General features: G+C 34.8%; 3 protein-coding genes across 3 annotated transcripts; all 3 read left to right on the forward strand.

Annotated features, from left to right (window-relative positions):
- Positions 1-9366: 9366 nt before the first annotated feature.
- LOC132601328 (uncharacterized) lies at positions 9367-11703 on the forward strand. Its single transcript, XM_060314427.1, has 4 exons — positions 9367-10397; positions 10472-10780; positions 10848-10971; positions 11062-11703. The coding sequence occupies exons 1-4, from the start codon at positions 9367-9369 to the stop codon at positions 11701-11703; spliced, it is 2106 nt and encodes a 701-aa protein (XP_060170410.1).
- A 256-nt stretch (positions 11704-11959) lies between these two features.
- LOC132602177 (uncharacterized) lies at positions 11960-16289 on the forward strand. Its single transcript, XM_060315160.1, has 7 exons — positions 11960-12365; positions 12982-13223; positions 13660-13884; positions 13970-14062; positions 14158-14259; positions 14750-15142; positions 15986-16289. Exons 1-7 carry the CDS (start codon positions 12338-12340, stop codon positions 16067-16069), a joined length of 1167 nt encoding a protein of 388 aa, XP_060171143.1. The 5' UTR covers positions 11960-12337; the 3' UTR covers positions 16070-16289.
- Positions 16290-16905: 616 nt separating this feature from the next.
- Positions 16906-22512, forward strand: LOC132601329 (uncharacterized). Its single transcript, XM_060314428.1, has 14 exons — positions 16906-17100; positions 17142-17234; positions 17741-18565; positions 18747-19202; positions 19288-19401; positions 19495-19620; positions 19908-20096; positions 20408-20593; positions 20692-20901; positions 21023-21183; positions 21270-21408; positions 21503-21801; positions 21888-22118; positions 22290-22512. The coding sequence occupies exons 1-14, from the start codon at positions 16906-16908 to the stop codon at positions 22510-22512; spliced, it is 3447 nt and encodes a 1148-aa protein (XP_060170411.1).
- Positions 22513-26668: the final 4156 nt, after the last annotated feature.

Genomic DNA, 26668 nt, shown 5'->3' on the forward strand with positions numbered 1-26668 from the left:
AAAAGAAGGAAATTAGGTTTTACTCTTAAAAAATTGTGAAAAGAGATTCATTAAAACTAATTAATGTGAAGAGTTAAAGTTTAGAAAAGGGCACATCTGTCAATTTTTAATTTTTAACATTATTAATAAATAGGTTAATAGAATCGTTACAAAAAAAAAAAACAAAATAAGGGAGGTAACCGTAATATCGTAAACCACAAGGGAGGTGAGTGAAGCAGAGCAAAACCTGAGGGAGGTCTCCGAAATTATCCCTTATTTTTATATATAATTTCAGAAAGACAAATTAGTTTCTGCCAGATTTGAACTACGCCACTCAAACCACCTCGTCTACCGGCCTGCAGAAAGATATGTCAATCCACAGATGTTAATTGAATGATTTGGAGTTTTCGTTAGAGAATGCAAAAAGCTCCCTATTGGGATGAATCAAGAAAAAAGTGATGGGATTAACATATGTTTAGAGGTTAAATTTATTATTCCTTTCGGCAAATGAAATTGGCTTGTTGGTATAAAATTTGGTTGCATGCATTAATTATGTGGAAGGTATACAAGCCTTTCATCGATGACCCATATTGGTTATTCACAGAAACTTGTACTGTATTCTTTTATGTATAATCATTTATTCAAATCTTTATCTCCATTATATTAATATATATTATTTTACAAAATGGTAAACTACATAAGTCAATATACATGTGCAACGCACGTGCTGAGGAACTAGTAAAGAAACTAACATGGAATTTGATTGATCGATGACCTATACAAATTTTCCCTCCTTTCTCTATCCTCTACAGCCATTCAAGTGTTGAGGATGTTGGATCCTTTACTGCAACTGATAGTTTTGAACTGCTCAAGCATTATTCTGATTGTAAAATGAGTGTCAAACCGATCCTAAAGATTATGGAGTCGAGTAATCCATGTCTTGGCGCTCAGGAGAAGCTGATTGGAATGAGCCTTGAGAGTTTGGCATTTCAACAGTAAATACTAAATACAAATGTAATTGATTAGTGAATACTGTAAAAAAGGCGCTGCTAGGTAGTTTCCTTTTTATGGGCAATTTGCAGAATTGCCATATTTTTTGGGTGGTCTTTAAATTTTGTCCCTCATATTTGAAATCTTTAAATTTTGCCCTTCGGTTAAAATTCATGGGTTCCAGGTTCGAACCCCCATTCAATCAAAATTTTAAAATTTTTTTGCAAGGTAGAGTTTAAATTTCACTATGCCCCCACCGGCATACACTTGTTAAGGAATTACCAAAGTTATGTCGGACCCGGCATACTTATGCCAACTTATGAGCAAACTTTTAATGGGCAAACTTTTAGTTAAGCCTTAACTAAAAGTCTTTTCCCAGTTATACCTTATGGGGCAGACTTTTAGTTAAAGCATAACTAAAAGTATGCTCCATAAGGCATAACTTTTCCTTAAGACATAGACTTTGTCTTAGAAAGCAAATTTTTAGTTATGCCTTAAGGAAAAGTTCCGCCTTATGGGGCATACTGTTAGTTATGCCTTATGGGGCATACTTTTAGCTGTGCCTTAACTAAAAGTCTGCATCATAAGGCATAACTAAGAAAAGACTTTTAGTTAAGACTTAACTAAAAGTTTGCCCATAAGTATGCCCCACCGGCATAAACTTGTTAAGGAATTACCAAAGTTATGCCGGACCCGGCATACTTATGCCAAGTCTGCCCATAAGGCATGGGTATGCCGGGTCCGGCATAACTTTGGTAATTCCTTAACAAGTGTATGTCGGGTCCGGCATACACGCGACCCAAACCTTACCTTGCATTTTTTTTTTTAATTTATGCTTGAGCGGGGGTTCGAACCCAGAACCTTATGATTTCTGCGTAAACACTCAGGGTTGCAATGCGAAGGGAAAAAATTAAAGAACAACAATATGAGGGGCATAATTTAAAGACCGCAAATATGAGGGGCAAAATTTAAAGACCATCCCAAAAGAAGTGCAATCCGCGCAAAAAAATGCCTTTTTATTTCCTAAAGAAAATTAAGTTTCGCTATTTGGGCCGTGTGCATCAATGCAACATATAATTTTCTTGAGCCAATAGCATTTGATTAAAGATTTTAGTTATATACGTATATAGTCTAATATTTTGGCCTCTTTTTCCTAGCAACTCCCTCTGTTCACCACTTTTTTTCTTTGGTTTCCCACATTATGTAAGATATTCGCATGAAATTTTTACTCATTGTAGCTTCTTTTAAGACCTAATTATTAATATTAACTATCATTTTATTTAATTATATTTAGTAGCTAATTAACTTTTCTAAATTACAAATGGTAGTTATATCAAAAAAATACATACCCAAACACATATATCTTTCTTTTTTCTCAATCACTACCCATTTCAGATTTTTCATTTCTCAAAATCCTAAAAAATCTCTCTCCCCTTCTCTCAACCACCACCACCATGGCAGCACCGCCCCCTCTCTCTTCTCCCTCTCCCTCTGTGCTCACCCCTCTCTCTCTCCGCCGCCCCTCTCTCTCTTCTCCGTCTCCCTTACAATTTCTATTTAACATTAATGTGACAATATATGAGACGAAATTATGCAGTTCCTCATGCCCTAATGAAAACACGTTGGAACCTGCTCTTAGCAAACCAAAGTAAAATAATATTATAAAAAACACAACAAAAAAGAAAAATCTTTTACATAGGCCGTCAGCTCCAATGTAGTATATTTAAGGGATTCTATTGCACATTATGTTCTGAAAGAAAAAGACAATCTTTGTTGGGGTGTAAATATTAACACCCCTCTCTCTCTCTTTTCACTCTGAAGATCTGGCCGTGTGCATTGTTGGTGGCGGCGGTGATGGACTGATTTTGAGATGGCGGCGGAGAAGATGACGTAGAGGTGGAGAGATTAGGGTTTTGTTGGTGATGGAAAGATTAGGGTTTTTTGGTGGTGGTGGTGTCTCAGATTTGGGTTTTTGATGGTGGTGGTGTCTCAAATTAGGATTTTGGTGGTGTTGGAGAGATTAGGGTTTTTTGGTGGTGGTAGTGTCTCAGATCTGGCCATGTGTATTTGTTAAAAGCCAAATACAAATACATTCAAAAATCTACATCTCACAAATACACTGTTTTTTAATGTATTTGTCTTTGTATTTTTTAGTGTATTTTGTTAATAGCCAAACACATTATTTTTTTGAATGTATTTGTCATATATTTGAATTTTTTGGTCTTGTATCTGAATGTATATGTTGAAATCCATTCAAATACACGAAAATTTGAATATATTTGACTTCATAGTAGTTGGAATGTACACAATGTATTTGAAATACATCAAAAAAAGCCACTGAAATACATTAAAAAAAATCAGTAAAATACATAAAACAAAATCACTGAAATACATAAAAAAATAAAGACACGGAAATACATTATGGAAAAAAAAAATCACTGAAATACATCAAAAAAAAATCACTAAAATACATCAAAAAAATATATATTAATATCTAATTAATAGCTCCACCATTAAAGGCTAAAATCAAGGATCATGCTTTTTTTTTTTTTAACCTTGTTCTCATGTATTTGTTGGCAACAAATACACGTAAAAACATACACTATTTTGTCAAAATGTAGCTACAAATGGTAATATTTAAAAGGATAGCTATAAATGATAGGAAGCTACAATAAGGTAGTCATTTGAGTAAGTTTACCTATTCGCATTGGGTTCTCGACTAATTCGGATTCGCTCCACGTAAGACTAATTTAATGAGGAAGTGCTCCCTAACATGATTTTTTCTATAGCACAAACAACCATATCGGTGTAACCTATTAGCTTAATCTTAGCTTTGAGTATATCTTTGTCTTGGTATATAAATGTCTTAGAGACTTCAATTGAAGCCTATTATATATATATACATACAGATATATATAGACACACACATAATATATATATATATATATATATATATATATATATACACACATTGATGTTGCCTCATAATCGAAAAATTAAGGAAGAAGAAGTTATCAAGTCTTAAATACTTATTATCACTAGAAATGTCACGACATCCCCAAAATCTGGTCAAACGGTACAAGAGCGCTAAACATAGTCCGGAATACAAGTCTGGAAATATTCGAAGGCTACATATAGTCTGTCGAATATAAAAACAGAAATAAATAAAGGAGGTCCTTCAGGGGCCACGGATGACCAAGTAGCTCACCCTGAATGACTGGAAGATGTCACCCTCGCATATCAGCCACGGGGTGTAGAACTGGAGCCCGGATCGTACTCTGCACTCAGCAAAAGTGCAGCAAGAGTAGTATCAGTACAACACTAGTACCGGTAAGCATCATAGGCCGACAATGATTAGATAACACATGAAGAAGTGGAAACTAACAAGTAGCACATAGAGCAAACAGGTGTGGTCACATATCATATACAAGTAAAGTGTAAAGGAATCATGAAATCAACCAAGATAGATATAGTTCACCAATGATCAGTCAAATATGTGAGTGGATGAATGCAATGCAATGCAACCTTCACCTCTCTCACTCCACTCTCATACACACATGCTAAGGGCAGTGCCTCAAAGCCATGACCCATGGGGGACCAGCGAAGTCCATGTACCACTCGTGCTCTCCGGCAGAAACCTCGGAGGCTATCAATCACTCTCAATCTCCGGCAAGGACCTCGGAGTCTCTCTGTCTCTCTCAATCTCCGGCAAAGACCTCGGAGTCTCTCAATCACTCACCTCACCATCATCACAAGAATAATATGGAAAGCATGTCATGCATGATATCAGTCTTAACAATATCACCAATATACAATCAACAAGTACAAGTCATATCATTGTCCACTGTTCAATTATCAATATTACAACTCCTTTCCACGTGATGAGTGAGCTAGTATGTGACGGAGATACACACAGGTGATAATCACATAAAATAACACATATGGTGACAAGCCCACATAACAGCTGACAGAACCAACTTAATTGGAATTCACCTCCACTCCATGCCCGAAGGCCTAACATGCTATCCCCGTCAATTTCTACAACTACATATGATTTTCTAATCAGAGTCTAACTAAAGTAGACCGTAACCTACTTCAATGCCGAGCGGGTGCCACGAACAATCAAACAAATTCCTTCCCTTTGCGTAGAGCCTCTGAACGATTAAAATCTATAAAATATGCGATCTACGTTAGAATACGAATCTAAGGACACCCATATTGCTATATTTATATTCGAAACCCAAAAACGCACCCCAAAAGTGGCCTTGGGCCCACAAGGGCAAGATTGGAATTTTATTGAAAAATAATTTCACCCATTATCTAAGGATCATATATTTTTAAAATTGGTCAATTTCATCCATAAATGGACTCTCAAATCATTAATTCTCCTTTCTTAGGACTAGGACTCGAAACCTCTAATTTCCCCAAAATCTTAATTGCCAGGAATTTGGAGGCGTACATATAATTTAATACATCTAATATTCGACTTCATATACCCAATATATCAAAACTATAGCCAAAGCATCGAAGTCATAAAAGAAATTTTGAAACATGAAGAAATGGACGGACCAATAGCTTGGAATAAGCATTACACGTGAATTCATTAGAATTAGAAAACCTGTAGCTTAGAAACATATCCTCATTATTTTCCACAATTATTCATAATCATTACCCAATCAAAATGGTAAATTAGAACACTTCATGGAAATATTAAAGTTGCCCTATAGCACATGACGTAATTACAAAATGAAAAATTCTACCATGACTTAATACTATATTAATGGTTATATGAAAAGATAAATGGACAAGAAAGGGAGTTATCCAATTTGCCAAGAAAAGCTACGAACAAATGCTACAATTCTCCATATTCACAAAAAGCAAATTGAACCCACAATCATTACTAATATCATCTCTGACATGAACACTGTAACCTAACCACTAAACACATAGAGGATTAATTATATTACACCAAGAATCAATAATTCAAATGAGACTTACTTGATGCCCTTAAACTGTATGTACGAAAATTCCTTCAGTTATTGCGTTCTCCCATTCTTTTCTTTTCCTTGCCAAAGGTAAATATATTATTTTTAAGGAAAATTTACTTGTTATAGCTACTTTTACTACCTATTTAATGTTAATAACTACCTTTTATTAAAATTAATAATAATAGCTAATTAATTTTCTAAATTACCCATTGTAGATACAACAGTAACTTGCACTTATCAGTTCTCAAATACACCGTAAAAAAAGGTAAACACTATCCCAACTTCCCATTTTTGAAACTCACGTAATATACATTAGTTTCTCTCTCCCTTTCCATTAATTTGAGCCGTTTTTTTCTCCTCAGAATCTATCCATTACCATCAAGCACTACAAAAAAAGGCTAGATTTGTGGAGGTTTAATTGCGGGGGTTATTAGAGCCGCCACAAAATTATACTAATTGTGGAGTTTAGTGTAGGCCCTGCTATTTTTCATTAGATTTGCGGGGGTTTTAACCCCAACTAGACCTATTAAAAAAAAAGGGCGCCACAACTATATACCCAAAACCTCATTTTTTTAATTTTGCCCCTCATTTTTTGCCAACCTCGGCTCTCTTGGTCCACAACTATCTGAACACTCTCTCTCTCAAATTTCTCCACTCTCACACTCTCTCTCTCTCTAAAATTTCCCCAAATCGCTCATATTTTCAGATTTCTTAGAAAATCTAAGGTTGAAGATCCAAAATCAATGTTGAAAATCAAAAATCAATGTTGAAAATCAAAAATCAATGTTGAAAATATAAGATTTCTTCAAGTTTCTACTGATTTTCAGGTATTCTTCTTCCTTTTTTTTTTTTTTGATTTTTCTCTACAAATTGTTATTTAGTTTATTTTCATCTTGCATGTGGATTTTCTATGCATCAATGCTGGATTTTTGTATTTTTCCACAATTAAAGTTCACAGTTTGAAGGCATTGAACTATGGAATTGACAGTTTGAAGGCATACATAGTTGTTGTGACTTGGATTTTGGAACTTATGAACTCGTTATTTTGAATCGGAAATAAAATTGTGATTTAATTTAATTTGTAACCTGCATGTGGATTTTCTCTGCATAGTTGTGTTTTTTTTTCACTGATTCTACTGAAATTAACATGAATCAGTAGAATCGGTGGTGATAAACTTAGTATGTGAAATTAACATGAATTATTTGTGTTTTGTAAGTAATGTTCTTAATTTCGATATAATTACTTGCTAAACTCGTTGATTATCTGCAATTCTAACCTGTGTTTCAATTTATACAATTATTTGCCTTATTTTTATGTAAAGTTCTTGCTATTTGTGTTAAATTAATTTCTTATGCTTTGTGTTTAGCAAACACTGTAGTATAATCTCTTTTTTCATATGCATTTCTTCGTATTTCGCTTATCACTGATTTTGTGCTTTTGTATCAATCATTGAAATATGCATATTTCTTCTCAGCGAAATGTTAGATTTCATAGTGAATTGTAGCTTACTGAAAAAAATTAGGTATTTGTGTGAATCGAGTTAGATTTCAAATTCTAGCTTATTACGACTTAGGTAGTTGTGTTTATCTATGGAGAAATTGGAAATTTAGTTTAGATTTGTGTGTGAATCTACTTAGATAGTTGTGTTATTAGACAATGGAATTAACTGGACTAGTTTGTAAAGTTTTATTTCTGAAGTAAAGCAGCAAATTTTGGCTATCTCACGTATGCTTGTATAATTTTGGCTATCTCACGTATGCTTGTATAATTTTGGCTAGACAACTCATGATGATGACTAGTTCTAATCTCTGGTCAACCAAAAGATGATGACTAGTTTAAATTCTGCCTCTACTACTTGTTTGTTGTATACTTCCTACTTCTCAGTTATCAGCTTTTTGTTTCATTAATCGCTTCAAACCAAACAACAAACTTGTTTGTATTGGGTTTCTGATGTGCAATTCTGTCTCGACTAATACATGATAATTTATAAACAAGCACAAATATTGTTCTGTTATGCTATATCCATAAATTAGGTTACTAAACTGTTCTTTCGCATGAAATTCTGTAGGTTATATTCAACTCTTCTTCTCAAAAATCTGATTTTTGTTCATCAGTTTCACTTGTTGAAAGGTTATAAACCAGTACTCCCCGATAGATAAATCTTGGATTGGAATGCCTAGAACCACAACTAAATATTTTATTGGGTTGAATCAATTTCTAGATTTTTCATTTACGAACGGAGTTGTAAGAAATAAAATAAAATGTCCGTGTCCTAAATGTGGGAATGAGAAGTGGCAGACTAGAAATATAGTGTACAATCATTTGATCGACAAGCCATTCCCTCAAAATTATGTCACTTGGGTTATGCAAGGGGAAACAGATCTATTGCAAAACTCCAGAAATATGGAGATTATCCCAGATACATTGCCTCCTGAAAATCCTATAGAATTATTAATTAATGAAGCATTTCAGGGCTCAAGGCATAAGCACATTGATGTAGATCCATCACAAGTAGTTGGAGAAGAAGAAATGTTAAATGATACGCCTTCAAATAACAAAGATTTTTTTGAGTTGCTTAGAGATGGAAGTGAAGAATTATTTGAAGGGTCCAAGTACTCAAAGCTAGAGTTTTTGTTAAAGTTGTATCACATAAAGTGTTCGTCTGGGCTAAGTGACAAGGGAATGACTATGATTCTAGATCTACTTAGGGATGCATTTGAGTTTGCAAGGATCCCTAATTCTTTCTACGAGGCCAATAAAACCATAAAAAAGCTTTCTCTTGATTATATCAAGATAGATGCTTGTCCGAATGACTGCATGTTGTACTGGGAAGATGATGCTGATGAGGAAACATGTAAGCATTGTCACGTCTCTAGATGGAAGCCTAACAGGAAGAGCAACACTAATCATGTGCCTGCTAAAAAGAAGAAGCAAAAGAAAATGCCTGCAAAAATATTACGTTACTTTCCGCTAAAACCAAGATTGCAAAGATTGTTCATGTGCTCTAAGATTGCAGAGCAGATGCGATGGCATGCAAATAATAGTAATGGAGATGGAATCATGAGGCATCCTAGAGATGGTGAGGCGTGGAAGAGGTTTGATACTACTTTTCCTGAATTTGCTTCTGATCCTCGAAATGTTCGTTTAGGCCTGGCTAGTGATGGTTTTAATCCTTTTGGGACGATGAGTACTACTTATAGCATTTGGCCAGTGATTTTGATTCCATATAACTTGCCACCTTGGTTGTGTACGAAGCAACCAAATTTGATCCTATCAATGATCATTCCAGGTCCACGTACGGCAGGGAATAATATAGATGTATACCTATAACCCCTTGTTAAGGAGTTGAATGAGTTATGGTGTGAAGGTGTGGAAACTTTTGATTCATCAAAGAATGAAATGTTTAGAATGCGAGCAACTCTTATGTGGACAATCAGTGACTTTCCCGGACTTGATATTTTATCCGGTTGGAACACACATACTGGTTTTGCATGTCCGTCTTGCAATTTTGACACAAAACCTTGTCGACTTCGTCACAGTAAAAAATGGTGCTTTATAGGTCATCGCCGGTTTTTGGTAGGAAATCATAAATTTAGATTGATGAGACATCATTTTTTTGGCAATGTGGAGGAGAGGAACCCGCCAAGAAAGTTATCCGGATCAGACATTTTACAACAAGTGAAGGAAATTGATGTTACATTTGGAAGACCAGTAGAGTTGAATAATATAAGAAAAAGAAATAGACAAAGAAATGTTGGGGAAAATGTAACTCAACAATGGAGAAAAAAAAGCATATTCTTCAATCTTTCATATTGGGAATTCAACTTGTTACGCCATAATTTAGATGTTATGCACATTGAGAAGAATGTGTTTGACAATGTTATATACTCTTTGCTAAATGATAAACATAAATCAAAGGATCATGTTAATGCTCGAAAAGATCTACAAGATATGGGTATAAGGCGCGATCTATGGCCAGACGAGAATGAGAATTGTTGGCTTGCTGCATTTACCATTCCAGTTAATAAGAGACTTGCCTTTCTCAAAATTTTAAAGAATGTCTCTGTGCCGGATGGTTACTCAAGTAATATTTCTAGTGGTATTGATCTGGATAATAAGAGGATATTTGGATTAAAGACTCACGATTGTCACATAATTATGGAGCAATTATTGCCCATAGCAATTCTAAATGTGCTTCCAAACCAGGTTGTTGCAACCTTAGTAGAGCTTTCTTCATTTTTTAGACAACTTTGTTCGAAAACCTTGAGCCTCTCGGACCTTGAAAAGCTACAAGATCGGATTGTACTCACACTTTGCCACTTAGAGATATTGTTCCCTATATCCTTTTTTACTGTAATGGTTCATTTAACTGTCCATCTAGTGAATGAAGTAATGAAAGGTGGTCCGGTACATTATCGGTGGATGTATTTTGTTGAAAGGTAAATATTTGACATTCAAAATTCTTTCTTTCGAAGTAAATGCTTTTTCTAATATCTTCTTGCTTTGGTTATAGATTGTTAGGCCATTTCAAGTCCCTTGTAGGGAATAAATCACAACCAGAAGGTTCCATAGCTGAAGGTTACATAGTTGAAGAAGCTCTGACTCTTTATTCTCATTATTTTGAGGATATGGAGTCGAGAGTAAATAGGCCTAAACGTGTAAATGATGAACCAAATCATAACATGGATCCTGAGGAATCATCTTTGTTCCCTCCACAAGGTAAACCTGTCGGAGGCTCAAATTTCCCGTTGACTCAACTGGAGAAGACTCAAGCTCATCAATATGTGTTACTTAATTGTGCAGCAGTAAAGCCGTTTATTGAGTAAGAAATATAAATTTATTTGAATTCTGACAAAAACATTAGAGTAAAGTGATTTAAATTGATACAGTCAACTCCTTCGTAGTGAATTTAGAGATCACATAAGAAGGAGTTCAAGAGGTCGTCGAAAACTTTTGCCAACAGAAATAGAAAAGAGAGTTAATAAGGAGTTTCCTGATTGGTTTCTAAAGAGAGTAAGTGAATGGTAGTCAAATGTTTGTCTATTCTTAATTAAGTTTCTTGTCTGAATTTTTTATTTGACAAAACTAATTTTGTTTATTTAGATTATGAATCCGGATATAGCCAATACAATCTCTACTGATTTGGAGTTTTTAGCACGGGGTCCGATGACAAATGCAAGAAGGTTCACTGCTTATAACATTAATGGATTCAAATTTCGGACTTTGTCTAGAGAACAAGGATCGAAAACTCAAAACAGTGGAGTTTTCCTTACCTCTGGCACCTCGTGTATTGCATCTAATGCTGATAGATATGCGAGGCAAGCTGACTTGCCATATTATGGGAAGGTGGAAGATATTATTGAGCTTAATTATTATGGTCGATTCAGGGTTTGTCTCTTTAAATATCAATGGGCTGACACTACTCGGAGTAGAGGGTTCAAAAGAGATGCTTGGAATTTTAATTGTGTCAATTTTTCTAGATTGATTCACACTGGCGATCGTGAGGATCATGATCCTTATATTGAAGCATCTCAAGCAAATATGGTCTATTATGTTGATGATGAAACTGATGAAGGATGGAGTGTGGTTGTACATTTAAAGCCAAGAGATTTGTTTGACATGGGAGAGCTTGATGAAGGAGAAATGTACGAGAATGAGCCATACCAACAACAAGATTTTGATCAATTTTTTGATGTTGATTATGAAAATGTCCCAGTTGCAATAGAGGAGCATATGTCTGAATAGGAATTAAGCTCCTTAGTTCAATGCCAAATCAGTAGTAGTTTTTCAATTCGTTCCTTAGTTCTTATTGGTAATTTAGCTGCAATCTCCATTTATAAATCAGAAAATTGTCCCAAAAACCTTGCATTCTTTAATTTTTTTTTCCAGATCTTACCAAAATTTGCTGAATATCCTGGTCAGTATTTTTAACCCTGGATATGTTTTTGTTAATCAACTAGCTATGTGTGTGTTTCATCTACTTTTATTGCTTGCAGATATGCCGAAGCCCAAGCGTTACGAGAACGTACAGAACTCAGTTCACTCAGCATCTACTTCATGAGGTGCAGTACAATCTTCATCAGCAACTAAATCAGAACCTTCACATTTTCATGATACACCATTACCTCATCAACTACTGAATCAGAATCTTCGTCAACAACGGCCGACTTCATTTCTTCAACCGATACCACGGCGGACTCCTTCAGTTCAGGATTCAGCACAGCCAACTCCATCAGTTCAGACCACAACGCAGCCGATTCCATCAGGTCAAACCACAACGCAGCCGATTCCATCAGGTCAAACCACAACGCAGCCGATTCCATCAATTCAAACTGCGTCACAGTCGAAACCACCTAAAAAGTCTAGTGGACGTGAGTCTATGTCACATTGGACGGTAGATGCAATTGGTAATTTCTGCTTCTTACTTCTTCTTTCTTCCTCCTCCGCCTTATTCTTATTCTTTCTTCTTTCTTCTTCTCGCTGCTGTGGGGGTGGGACTGGCAAAATTGGTTATGCTGCAGATGGTTTAGCTTCCATGCTGTTGAAAATGACAGAAAATTGGACATTAGATGCATTATTACTCGTCCAAAGTAATAAAACAATTGTGGTAATTCTAGAATCACGAAGGTCCAAGATATTAGCAAGATACCTGTTAAAGTAGTGTAAGATGGATAACTACTCGGTCAATAAGAACCAAATCATTACAACAAGTCATTTCTGCTTTTGGTTAATGACGGTGGTGTTTGGATCAACTGTGTATATCTCGGCTAATCGTCAAGCAGATTGATACAGTCCACACGTATAGGTGGCGTGTTGGGTAAACCTACCACTAATGTTAATATTTCATTCAGTAAAGAGAACCTCTTTAGTTTAGTACAAATTAGATTGTGAGGTAAACATGCGCAATCTTGAAGCTTCTTTAAATGAGCTTGTCTTCTACTAAAGTTCTTGATGGTAAGAACAAATGATTACCCAAATGTTATTTGATTGTGATTTCTGAATTTCGGGTTTTTATCTTTTCAGATTCACAGAGAGCTATCAAGAAACTCAAACTGAAGAAAACGGACGTGTTCAATCTATCTAATGGAGAACGTATTGTGGTTGATTTTGACGACTTAGATTCTCCTATTGGCGAAGGACAAGGCATTTTTGCAGGTTTTTGTGGAATTTTAGCAAAAGACAGCTCCATATTTCCAGTTCACTTTGAAAAATGGTCGGATTTACCTGCAGCATACTTCAACAATTGCTTTGATCAATTTATAAAGGTATAGGCTATAATGAGGCTTAATTTCCTCTTTTCTTCTATTTAATCATAACTAATCACCCGTGATTTGGTTATTGCTTTAGGAATTGTTTGTGACATAGAAAAACCTAAATCCTTTTCTTTCTTTAACTCATAAGGGTGTTTTCAGAAGTTGCAATCTGAAGACCTCTTTAGTAATCCTCCTTACGATAATTCAACTAGAACAGGAATATTCATGAAGCACAGAAATTGATATTCCATGTACAGATGTAGGGGATAATATACTGAACAGTGTCCTCCTCCTAAAAGTCTGTAAGAGTAAACAATCACACATCTCATTCGGGGAAATCTCGACAGTTGATGTCTTTACAACAAATAATCACATTTAACAGAAAAGAAAAAGTGGACTGTATATTTGCATATAATAGATAAGCTAACCATTTCTTTTATTCTTGCAGCCGCGATTTTGTTTTAGGACCAGCGAGTCAAATGCAAGGCGATATGCATATAGTTCGATGTGTAAGAAGTGGGGTGCAAGAAGGCTAAAGTTGTTTAATGCAATTGATGACCCACTTAAGAGCAGAGATCAGATAAGAGCTGAGGCAATTAATAAAGTTCCAGATGGGATTCCACGGGATCAATGGATTTCTTATGTTGATTACCGCCTTAAAGAAAAAACAAGGGTATTTATTTAAATGCTTCAATTGGTATGTGTAATTATATGGCTATTTGTTTATATATCTTAACTTTTGAGTATCTTTTTGTAAGGAAATGTGCAAAAGAAATGCTGAAATTCGGAAGACACAAACCATTTCACACATCGGTGGCTCCAAACCCAACTCCAGAAGAAGGGCTGAAATGGTGAATGTTTTTTCTTCATTTTGGATTACTTGAGTGAAACTAGAATCTGTTCCTAGTTAGTTAAGTTATTGTGGCTTTGATTTTTCTATTTATAGATGGCTAATAGCGGACAAAATCCTGGACGAGGTCAACTTTATCTTGCTACTCATAGGAATGAAGATGGATCATATGTTAATGAGGCAGCAAAAGAGATATGTGTAAGTTTTTATGTAATTGTGGATTCAGTAAATTTCTTCAAATCATCTTTCAAGTGGATAGTTCTTACTGTAATCTATGTAGATATAGTTTGACATGATTCTTGACAATATGAGTACATTTATGAGGACCTTGTCCAAAAATGAATACATTTACAAGGACCTTAATGATATTAGAGTTTGGAAAACTGTCTGTTCTTGGTTTTAACCAGAATAGTTCCAAACTTTAGTTGAGTGTTAAAATGAGAAAATGTAGTAAGCTCATACCAGAATGCTTGCAACCATCATTAGGGTAAATGTTAAGATAGGGAAAATGGTTGGCAAAGCAGTGAGTAGAAGTGAGGAATTTTTTCTTTTTGATCAAGTAGAAGTGAGGAATTATGATGCAATAAGAAGGTTTGGAAAAACAAGGCCAGGGAGTCTAAAAAATCTCCTTTAATTTATTTTTATCTTGTCAACTGGTACTTGAGTTAATCGTGTGTGCTGTGTTTAGGAAAAAATTGAGCAAGCCATGACTCAAAGCACCACAAATGAGTCCGAGATTTCGCCAAATGATGTCGTCGGAAAGGTACTAGGAAAAGAGCATTCCGGACGGGTAAGGTGCTTGGGATTAGGAGCTGTCCCAAGTAGAGCTTTTAAACAAACAAGACCCCGTTATAGTGATTTGAGTGCTTCAAGTTACAATAATGGTTCATGTTCTTCTCAATGGCAAGAGAAGTACAATCAGATGTTGAGTGCTCACAACAAAAGCCAAGACAACCTCAATTTTCTGATGAATGCTCACACTGAAATGATGAGCGCTTTCAAGATGTATATGATAAGGAAAGAAGGGAGAATACCTGAAGAATTTGCTGGGATCTTTGTTTCTACTACTCCTCCTTCAACGGTAAGATTGTTAACTTTGAAATGTAACTTACTCACATCCTAGATTAATCTCAAACTATAATCCCTTCATTGTAGACTTGTTGGAACCTGAAATAGTTACTTCTATGTACCTTTTTCTGTTAAGATGATAATGTCAGTAGTTATGCTCTATTTTTATTGTCATTCTTCAAGAATGGATACCTAGGGAATCTGGATCTAGACAACAAATATAAAGGTACATTTTTTGATAGCTACTTTATTGATGGATGATACTCTGTGTCCCTTCAATAATAGGACAAAGATTTTGTTGATATGGACATCCTTTTTATTGTTTTAGATGGTTTGAATTTTGGACAAGATTTGAAGGTTAAGTAGACACCGCACCGCCTCAGGAAATCAGCCAAAAACTGGACCCATTTTTCAACCCCATAATTTGATTCTCTTAATTAATTTCTCTTCACCTGTGAAAATTAACATGGACTAAAAATGGATAGTATATAGTTAAGGTTACAAAAGATTCAGAGGGGTTTTGTAGAAATTAGGAGGAAAGTTAAGATTTACTATATATATTTGGGAACTTTGCAGAAGTTGGCAGAAGTTGAAAGGGAAATGAGCTTAATGAGGACAGTTGTGTCTCAAATATATGTAGTGTGTATTTGTCATGGAAGATTATAGATTATTGTAATGCCCTTATACTTTGTAAAATATCACTTGAATCAGTGCCAAGAAAAATAATGCTCTCTTTTTATCAATGAATCAGGAGGACTGTCTGTTAGAGCTATTGATTCAAACATAAGTAGCATGAACAATTATATCTCTGATTATGAGGATTTGATCATTAGTTATTTTAAATTCTTTTTTGTAGTCAAGTGATGCAGCTAGTGGACACGCTTCACCCACGGACGTAAGAAGATCATTTGGTGGCAGTAATCGTAATGGCAACCAATGAAGTTCCGTGCAATTGTATTAGACAATTAAGTATGGTAGTTGATTGAATGGACGTAGCAGATCCTTTATGATTAGTGGTCTGAGTGGATGTGTTTAATGTTAGTTTTTGAGACTAATGAGGATACTGATGTTGGAGTGAATGTGTTTAATATTAGGTTTGAGACTAATGATAATACTTGCTTTATGTTAATGTCAATATGGCTTAATAATACATTGATGTTACTTGATTTTAGTTAACAATTTGAATAATAAATTGATGCTTCATTATATTGATATATTCTCAATCAGTTTTGGAGTAATAATTGTCCCAAAAAAAAGGTATCAGAATAGCATTGCTAACAATGGCTAGCTGGTGAAATGTATTCAAGCTTTCAGAGGTTGTAACCCCTGCTAAATAAATGAATTGTGGGGGTTTTAACCCCCAGAACATTTTTTAATAAACAAATTAAATAGCAATTGTGGAGGTCATAACCGCCGCTAAATACATCACACAACCGCCGTAATTGTGTTGCAGCGGCCAGGAAAACAACCTCCGCAAAATGTTTGCGGCGACCAGAATTGGGGGGCTTTTGTGGACCACTGCTACAGCGGATAGCGGGGGTTAACAACCGCCGCAATGTGTGAATTTAACCCCCGCAAATGGAGCCTTTTTTTGTAGTGAAGCACGATTCCACTACAATTTATTGTGCCGAGATTCGTGGGTGGCTATGTATTTGTGTAAATTTTCATTATTTTGTGTATTTTGGTCAATTTAATTCAATATTATTGACTTTTTTCAAAAAATTTAACTTTCAATGCTTAGGGTTTCCTATTTTGAGTAGTGAAAAACATCAATTAATGGCGGATGAAAGCATATCTGGTAGGGTTACAAGAGGTATCCCACATACTCTTCAAAATTTAGATTCCCCTTCTTTTGATTTGGGTATTTCTCAGCAACAATATGATGTTGATGCAGCTTCTGCTGAGAAATTGGTTGCTGAAAGGAGATCTAAGAAAATCCATGATCCTGCTAGAATAAAAAATCCTTCAACTGTTAATTTGAAAAAAAAAATGATTTTGATACTGCCACAAAGAGGAGAAAAACATCTGATGTTGCTTATAGTAGCAAAGGGAAGAATGTTGTAGAGACAGATACCGGAGAACAACAATTAACTATGAACAAGCAGGTATTTTTTCATTATATATATATATATTTGTGAATAAAATTGTATTTTACATGTTGCCCAAATTCGGTTAATGATTCATGTATTTTTGACCGCATCCGTAAGTATAGTTTCATGTATTTATTGATCTGAACAATTCATTAATAGAGGGGATAGCGTTCGTATGTATTTTTGTATTGTTTGAATTAGTTTTGTATATGAAAAATACATACAACTGTGTCATGTATTTCACTAACCATTTTTGTTATCAAAATATCAATCTATGTATCATGTATTTGTAATTCCTCACATTTGTGTATTTTTTCAAATTAATAACAGGTTATGTATGTTTTAAAAAGCAGGAATGTGTATGTGTCAGATAAAAGGTGTATTTGTTCAACTTTTGTCGGCTAAACATCTTAATAACTGTTTTTTGTTTGCATGTATTTATTGATATGAACAATTCATATGGGATAGCATTCGTATGTATTTTTGTATCTCATGTGTTGCCATTATATTCAAACTTTCAGGCCTCCAAATTCCTGGTTAAACGTCCCCCCACTCTACCGATACGTTATGCTTCATATATGAACCATAACATTAAAGATGAGTTGAAGGACAAACTGACTGATAGACAACTCAAGCTATTTTCCAAAACTGTTTTTGGACAATATATGCAGATGCAAGTTGACACCGAGGTGCAGGGTCAGTTATTTAGGTGTTTTATGGTTAGGGAGTTGAAGCGTGGTAATAGAGATGCGTTTGTTATCGATATTAATGGGACGGAATTGACATTCGGTCTTTTTGAATTTGCTTTAATTACTGGTTTGAAGTGTTACGGGGATGAAGTTGTTTTTGACGAGGGTCCTAACAGATTGTTGGATGAATATTTCGGTGGTTCTGGTAATAGTGTTTTAAAGATGACTTTAAATAAGTGCTTTGAAGACAAGGATTGGGGTGTTGGTGATAACGCAGATGAAGATGGTGTAAAGATTGCGATCCTGTATTTCATTCATAATTACATACTTTCAAGTGAAAAGAGGAACGTCACAGTCCCAAGACATCATTTTGACTTGGTGGAGAGTGAACAGTACAATGAATATACATGGGGTAAGGAAGCATTTGATGATTTGATTAAGAGTATTCACCACAAGATGGACAAGCCGAAGCAGTTTTATTGTCTACGGGGTTTCCCTTTTGCTATGCAAGTGTGGATATATGAGTGCTGCTATAATGTTGACCCTAATTTAATGGTTAAAACCGGAAGCCGAATCCCAAGAATGTTTAATTGGAGAACAGTGAACCAAAAGCCATTTGTTAACCACTTGATGTTGGGCATGTTTAAGAACGGTGAGGTAAAATACTTACATTAAATATATGCCTATCAACTAGTTTTTTACACGTGCATTTTGTGTATTTTTAGCTGCTGTGTATTTGTAAAATACAGAGAGGTATTTTTCAGGACTTTCGGTCTCCTGTGTATTTGTAAAATACAGAGAGGTTCTAAACTGACAGTTCACAATATATTATGTGCAGGACATTTGTTGTAAATTCAACAACATTGTTCCGACCATGTTAGAGGTTGAGAAGCTTGGTCTGCGTGCATACCTGGTCAACAGACTTGCACCACCACCCCAAACACACCAAGAGGAGGAAAATGAATATGCAGATTTTACCACAACACCTCCCCATGTTGCCGCTGCCAAGAAAACTCAAAAGAACGATGCTTCAAAATCTCCATCGCACAAGAAGCCTAGGAAGATGTCGACGGCAGCATTGCTTGTTCAAAAGTCACCAACCACAATCCCAAAAAAATCTACAGTTGGACAATCATCTAAAAAATCTGCTTCGGTGGTAGATAAGCCGGTTCAATCAAAGGAAAAAGAAAAAGCTGCTCCAAGTGTCCACCGCGTTTCTGTTGACGACGTATCCACCAGCAAATCAGTTGACTTCACAAGTTTGAGACAAGAACTTAAACAATTTAAGCAGGAAGTAAGTTTTTTAATTTTATTTTGATATTCATCAAACTACAACAAATGAAGATTTTTACAATGAATTTGTTGTTTTTACCATTTAGGTGCTTGCTGAATTCAAGGTTGTTTTTACTGAGCTCAAGGATCTTCGCAAAATTATTGATAAAAATTTCGAAAAGGTTTTGGAACATGTCAAAGGGAAACAAAACTCAGAAAAGGTAAAACAAAATCAATAAATACATATTCAAATGATTGCCTTCAGTGTGAATTAGGAATCATATATATCTAACAAATACATCATTTTTTTTTAGGATGATGACAGTGAAACTCATGTTCCTTTACATGATGGCAACATACATCAACAAGATGATGATTACATGGACCATGGCGACGATATTCACATGGAGACTGATACGGGTGATGTGCGTCCAACAGAGGTATATTTTTTTTTAATGTATTTATCATTTTTTACACATTTTTATATGTTATTTTTAATAAAAGATAATGCAGACATGATGAAAATTTGGGATCTACTGGACTTTAAAATATTATGTATTTGATATTGATATGAAAAACAGTAGTGTCATGTATTTTTTGGGTACTGTTTGTTTGACAGCATGACTGTTCACTGTTTTCCTTATGTATTTGTTTGCTGATGTTGGACATCTTCAACAAATAGTTTCTCATGTATTTATGTATTTAATATTATTTTTTTATCTATTAGATTCATGTAATTTTATATACTTTGGCTTGTGTTTTTTATAAGGAGAAGGGTCTTGCACCGGATATTCAAATCGGCATTGGCAATGACAGCGGCGATATGCTGAAAGCTTCAACCGAAGAGATTGCGGAAGGAGGTGATCTTTCAGGAGAACCGAAGACTTCGGTTGAACGTCCGGCTGATCCAACAGAGGTATATTTTTACTCATTTTTATATGTTATTTTAAAAAAAATATAATTCAGGTATGATGAAAATTTGGGATCTACTGGACTTTAAAACATTATGTATTTGATATTAATATGAAAACAGTAGTGTCATGTATTTTTTTGTGTACTGTTTGTTTGACAGCATGACTGTTCACTGTTTTCCTTATGTTTTTGTTTACTGCTTTTGGACATCATCAACAAATATTTTCTCATGTATTTATGTATTTAATATAGTTTTTTATCTATTAGATTCATGTATTTTTATAGGCTTTTGGCCTGTTTTTTTTTTTTTTTAAGGAAAAGGGTCTTGCACCGGATATTCAAGTTGATATTGGCAAAGAGAGCGGCGATACGATGGAAGCTTCAACCGAAGAGATTGCAGAAGGAGGTGATCTTTCAGGAGAACCAAAGACTTCGGTTGAACGCTCGGGGAAACATACTGTGGAAGAGCAAAAATGTTCTGATGATTCAAATAATTTCGAGGTTCGAAATAAACGAATTCTGATTCAACCATTTTTTCTTTTTTAAAATGTATCATACAAGTGATTGAATAATGTTTCTTTTTGTATTTTTTTGAGTAGATGATCGCACAGGTGCTAGCAAATATAGCAGAATCAGAAATGACTAACGAACAAGTTCATGAGGAAAAAACTAAGGAAAACACCAGCTCAACTGTCTTAGAGGAACCCCAGGCAGCAGTTTGTAACGCGCAGCCGTTGTCTCAGTGGTTGTTGCCTGATGAGTATTTACCAAGCCAAACCCCAGGGAAAGAAATCATGTTACATCCATCAGTCACACGAGCTACACGCCCCAGTAAATACAAGTCTTCACCGTTTGTGACAGATTTTGGTATATATCTAATTTTTAATTTACTTGTTTGTTTTTTTAATACGCAACTGTTAATGTTTAAAGACCAAATACACAAGTAGTAGTTCGGGAAAGGATCATGTTCATGTGTTTGATAAAAAATATCCATTCCAGCAAGATCCCATTACTGGTCCACTTGATGTACAGATGGTGGATGAATACCGTATTTGGCTTCGAAACGGTCTGCTTGTGAGGCACGATAGCAAGTATGTTTTTATCCCAGTATTACATATAGTGACCCCGCATGATTTTTGTGAATAAGTTGATGTATTTGTTTGCTTTGTTGCCGCAGAAAGAACTACGAAGACCATTACAAAAAAAAAATGGCAGTTTTTGACAATGGAGTCAAATTCAATTTTGGCATCACAATTGTCAATGATAAGAACTGGTTTTACCTGTTATCGATGGATGGTCAGCTTTGGAATGACGAGGTGATTTTTATCAGCAATGAAATCCACATTTTGTTACGAAAATGTTTTTATGTATTTGAATGTGATCTAATTGATGTATTTTTGACAATTCTAGCACATTGACGTCATTTTCTATTACTTTCGGAAGAAAGGAAAGTATGATAAAAGGAACAATTTCAGCTTCACCACTGTTGACTGCCTATTCAAGCAGAGAATTGATGTGGTCCACCACGCATATCGCAATGTTGAAACCCAGACAAATGTGGCAAATGAAGAGCAAGTATTGATTGAGTATGTTAAGGGCCACAGACTTATTGCCAATGTCCCGTGGCATACGGTTGACAACGTGCTAATACCGATGAATATACAAGAAGAAAATCATTGGTTATTGGTAATCCTTTCATTCAAGGACAGGTATTTTTAATGATGAATTAAATATTTTATCATTAGTGTTTCATTCATTATTTTACCGCTGAATTCCTTTTTTTTTAAATGTACAGGCGTCTGTATGTTTACAACTCGTATCAATCAGCTGGGCACAACGCAGTTGTTAGGAATGAAATAAAAAAGCTTGCTACACTTCTGTCACATTTCCTACATCTGGCTAGATTCTATGTAAATCAAAAAAGCATAGATTTGGTGAAAGACCCAACATATGCGGATAAGGGACAGATCGATATCCTTGAAGTTGTCTATGTTGATAATCTGCCGCATCAAACTGCTGGTAGCACGTAAGTTGTAGACATATATTTTTAAAAATATCATAGTGTATCAAATACATGATATATCATATCAATTTATTATTCTTCTAAAATACACGAGTTGTTTGAACTTGAGATACCTTATTTAGAACTTGAAACATATATTTTCTAATATAAGTTCTTATCTGTTTTTTTTTTTAGGGACTGTGGTGTCTTCGTGGCAGCGTATGCTGAGTATTTGACATCGGGTGAAAGGATTCCAGATGTCATTGATGCACACATGCAACGTATGAGATACGGTGCACTCTTATGGGACTACACTGAAGGCAAGGTTGCTGACAAAACAGAGAGTGATAATGAAGTTCCACCAAGACCGATTAGGCCAGCAATCGATTACGACACTGTAGATGCAATTGATGTTTGATAAATACTATTTGTGCATTCAATGTTTTTTGTCCTTTTTTTCATTACAGCAAACAATCTGATGTTTTTAGATGTATTTTGACTTATGTTGGATAATTATCATTTAACCAAAGAAATCTCAGGGGTTTTATGTTCCATATGTTTGATGTACTTAGTTCCATATATTGTCAAATAAATCTGAAGTTTGGAAAAAATACAGTAAAATGTGACATCATGAATCCACAAATACATTTATTCACCGAGTTCACAAAATATGTATGTTTAATTCACCAGGTTCACAAAATACGTATGTTTTAGTAAAGTTTATTCATTTTTGTTTAAGCTTAATAAACACATCTTGCGTATTTGACATGACCAGCACAACTATATGATTTCAATAAAAAAAATTACAAAAAATAAACCATCTTCATCAGTTTCGGAAACAATACGTACGTTTTTATACCACATATGCTGTGTTATCAGGTTGAATAGACAACACCATTTTCTAACCAGAACATGGGTTGCCTTTTTTTTTTTGTGTGTTAAAAATACATGAACATTACCGTGTAATTTCATACACCAAGATCACAAAACCATGTATGTTCTATTACAGTTTATACAATTTTCAGAAGGCCAATAAATACATAATGTTCAGTTGACATTACCAGCACAACTACGAGCCTCCAATCCAAAAAAAATCCAAAATAAAAACAACTTTATCTTTTTTACAGATATAATATGTATGTTATTTTACCAAGTACGCAATATTTTTTGAAGTTAAAAAAAACACCATACGTATCGGGAAAAAAAATCAATTAAGATCATTTTGAATGGGACATTCATTTCATTGCAAAATTTCTATAATACTACAACATGTGTCAATAGAAGTTTTTGACCCAAGTGTTCAAATACTTAAACAACCAATCTTTCTTCGCTAATAAAGTTAAATGGATAGGAACACAAGAAAAATTCACTTCCTCAGAGGCTCAAAACTACATGAACGTCTGTTGTGCCCAAGTTGTCCACAAGTACTACAAGCATGTCTACTCTTTCCAAACAACAATTCACTTAAAGGCTTATCACGTCTCTTCTTTGACCTACCAGGTAGTCTCTTGTATCTTGGTGGCAAAAACACATCCTCTAAGATGTTTTTGGGAATATTCCATTCACGCTCGTCGGGTAGAGGATCCACAGGTACATCATATGTCTTCAACACGGTCTCCGGTTTGAACAAATTAGAGCAATAATCCTCAGCAACCAGATTTTTCTTTTTAATGACAGCCCATGCATGCGGGCAGGGGATTTTATCTAGTTGAAACATACGAAAACTACAAGTTTTGCTATTCAAATTAAGAATGAATCGCCGTCCTCCATCATGTACTGTGTACACGAATTCGGTTGACGGTTCCACCTGAAAAAATAAATATTACATGTATTTGTTATTGAACCAATCAGAATTTTAAAATAAATGAACAAACCATTAAACAAATACATATCAATTTTCAAAGATTCATATAATTTGCATTAATACTAACTGTTCATGGATACCAAATACTCATCTATATAATGTGTAGAAACACCAGATTAGTACAAGTACAAGTTTGTCAAATAAATTATAACAAGCATTAAACTGAAACATACCGTCATTCGTAGACATAGATACTCGTTGATTGATAGAATCTCCTGAAACTTTTTACCGAGTGTAGTGAGCGTGTATGTTCCATTTCTCCGGTTATTGTAATTCCATCTCCCAATGTCGGTTAATGCACTCTGCTATGTTAGAAGTCATTGTCCAGCCTCGGTTAACAGATGCATACAATCTAGCCCACTTGTCTCTACCAGCCGATTCCAAATACTCTGCCACGCGCATATCTACCTTTTGAACCTTTCCCATCAACTCATCGAAATCATCCTGCGTGTATGCCTTTGCCATGGAATAAAAAACAGGACTCAGCACATCATGGCTCTTCTTGTATTTTTTACATACATTACCCCACAGATGCCAAATACATGCATAATGTGCAACTTCTGGATAAATTCTACAAACAGCCTTGTTTATACTTTCATGCCTATCTGATACGATACACATATTCTCTCTGATTCCATATAATTCTCTGAAACGCCCAAAAAACCACGTCCATGATCTGTCATTCTCAGAATCAATCACACCATATGCTAAGGGAAGTATGTTGCCTGGAGATACAGTTAAGAAGAAAAAAAAATACATTTTGTATTTGTCCAAAACATATAAAATATATATTGAGGTAATAAATTAATATGTATTTTTTTGACATACCTGCACCGTCTAATGTGCTTGCCGAGACAAATGTTCCATTGTATGGTGTTTTTAAGTGGCTTCCATCAACCACCACAATTGGCCGACAATAATCAAAGCCTTTAATAAATGCATATAGTGCTATAAAAACATACAGAAATTCATTTTCGCGGGTTTTACGCATTCTGATATGTGAACTCGGGTAAGTCTTATCCAATATGTATAGATATCCAGGTAGTCTTTTATAAGATTCAGTCGGTTCACCCATTAAATCGTTCATCGCCCTTTCTTTGGCCCGCTAAGCAACCATGTACGACACATCCATTCCAAAATCATTTTTGACGTCCTCCGCAATGTCTTTAGGCGTATATTTCCTCTTATGATTTGATATTTTTGGTTTGACAATCCCACTTATCAACCGACTTGTAGCTTGGTATTGGGAATAAACCTTTTCCTTTAATGGACATGTATGTTTGTCTGGAAACTCCCTAACTCTAAACATTCCTGACTTACCGACACTTGACGCCCTGAATTTCCAATCACACTCTCCTGATACGCACACAAGAGTGTAGCTACAACAAAAAAAACAAAAGAAATAAATAAAAAAAAACACATTAATGTAAAATACATCAGTAATGTATTTATTCTTGTTTTATTAATACAAAGGACAAATGAGTAATTTTACCATATGTAAATAAGTTAATCAAATGCAACCCAGACCAAATACATTATTTATGAGTACAAATACACACAAATCAGTTTTGATTCTACTTTATAATAAACATACACATGTTGAGAAATACTTCCACTCGTACAAATTAACAAACATACACTGTCACGGTTCAAATACATAACAACACACAGTTGCAAATACATAAACAAATGCACATTTAGTACCTTATTGCATTGCTCCTTTCTGTCTGATAGTTGAACCTTTAATGTATCTTTATCCTTGTATACTTGATCGACGACAACTAATTTTTGGTTCTTGTCATCAATAACCATACCCTTGTTGTTTTCGAATAACAAATCAGCCTTTCCACAACTTGATGATGCAAAATCACGGGAACCAACTGTTTGATTCGTGTATCCGATTTGCAAATAATCACCTTCAACACAACTCTCATCCGATATACATATCTCCATGCTTCTATCAGTTGTAATGATACATAATGGGTACATTGGTAATGCTTTGTTCTCTTTCTTCAGTTCCACATACACCCTAACACCCATGTCATTGTGAATTTCCATTGGAATATAATCACCTTCAACCATGTATTTTATGCTTATGTTTTTCATTTTCTTGTCCAAATTCAATTGGGTTGCAACTGTTTGTAACAATTCCTCATACGTCGAATACTCCTTGAAAGTCACAGCATTGATTTTGTAATTGACATATTTATTCTCGTCATTCCAAATACCAGAGTGTCTAATCAACGATGAAATATTGGCCATTATATATATATATAAAAAATCCTTGAATCACCGTGTCAACATAAAACCTGTAATATGTATGCCCTACATAAGATTCACGTTCAAATTTGAACAATTTATACAAATTAGAATTACTCACTAATAATTCAAATACAACATACACATATTGAATTACACTTCAGAAATACATAGTTTAGCATAAATTGCAACTGATATGAAAAATAGTTCAGAAATACAGAGTTTAGATAGTTCAGAAATACATAGTTTAGAAATACATAGTTTAGATAGTTCAGTTTACATTGTTCAGAAATACATGGTTTAGATATTGAATTACACTTCAGAAATACATAGTTTAGATTCAGAAACAAAAAAGATATGAACTGGATCTTCGCAAAGTTATTGATGAAAACTTCGAAAAGTTATTGGAACATGTAAAAGAGAAAACATATTGAAATATAACATACACATA

Source organism: Lycium barbarum, chromosome 7, assembly GCF_019175385.1.
Source record: "Lycium barbarum isolate Lr01 chromosome 7, ASM1917538v2, whole genome shotgun sequence".
Lineage (NCBI taxonomy): Eukaryota > Viridiplantae > Streptophyta > Magnoliopsida > Solanales > Solanaceae > Lycium > Lycium barbarum.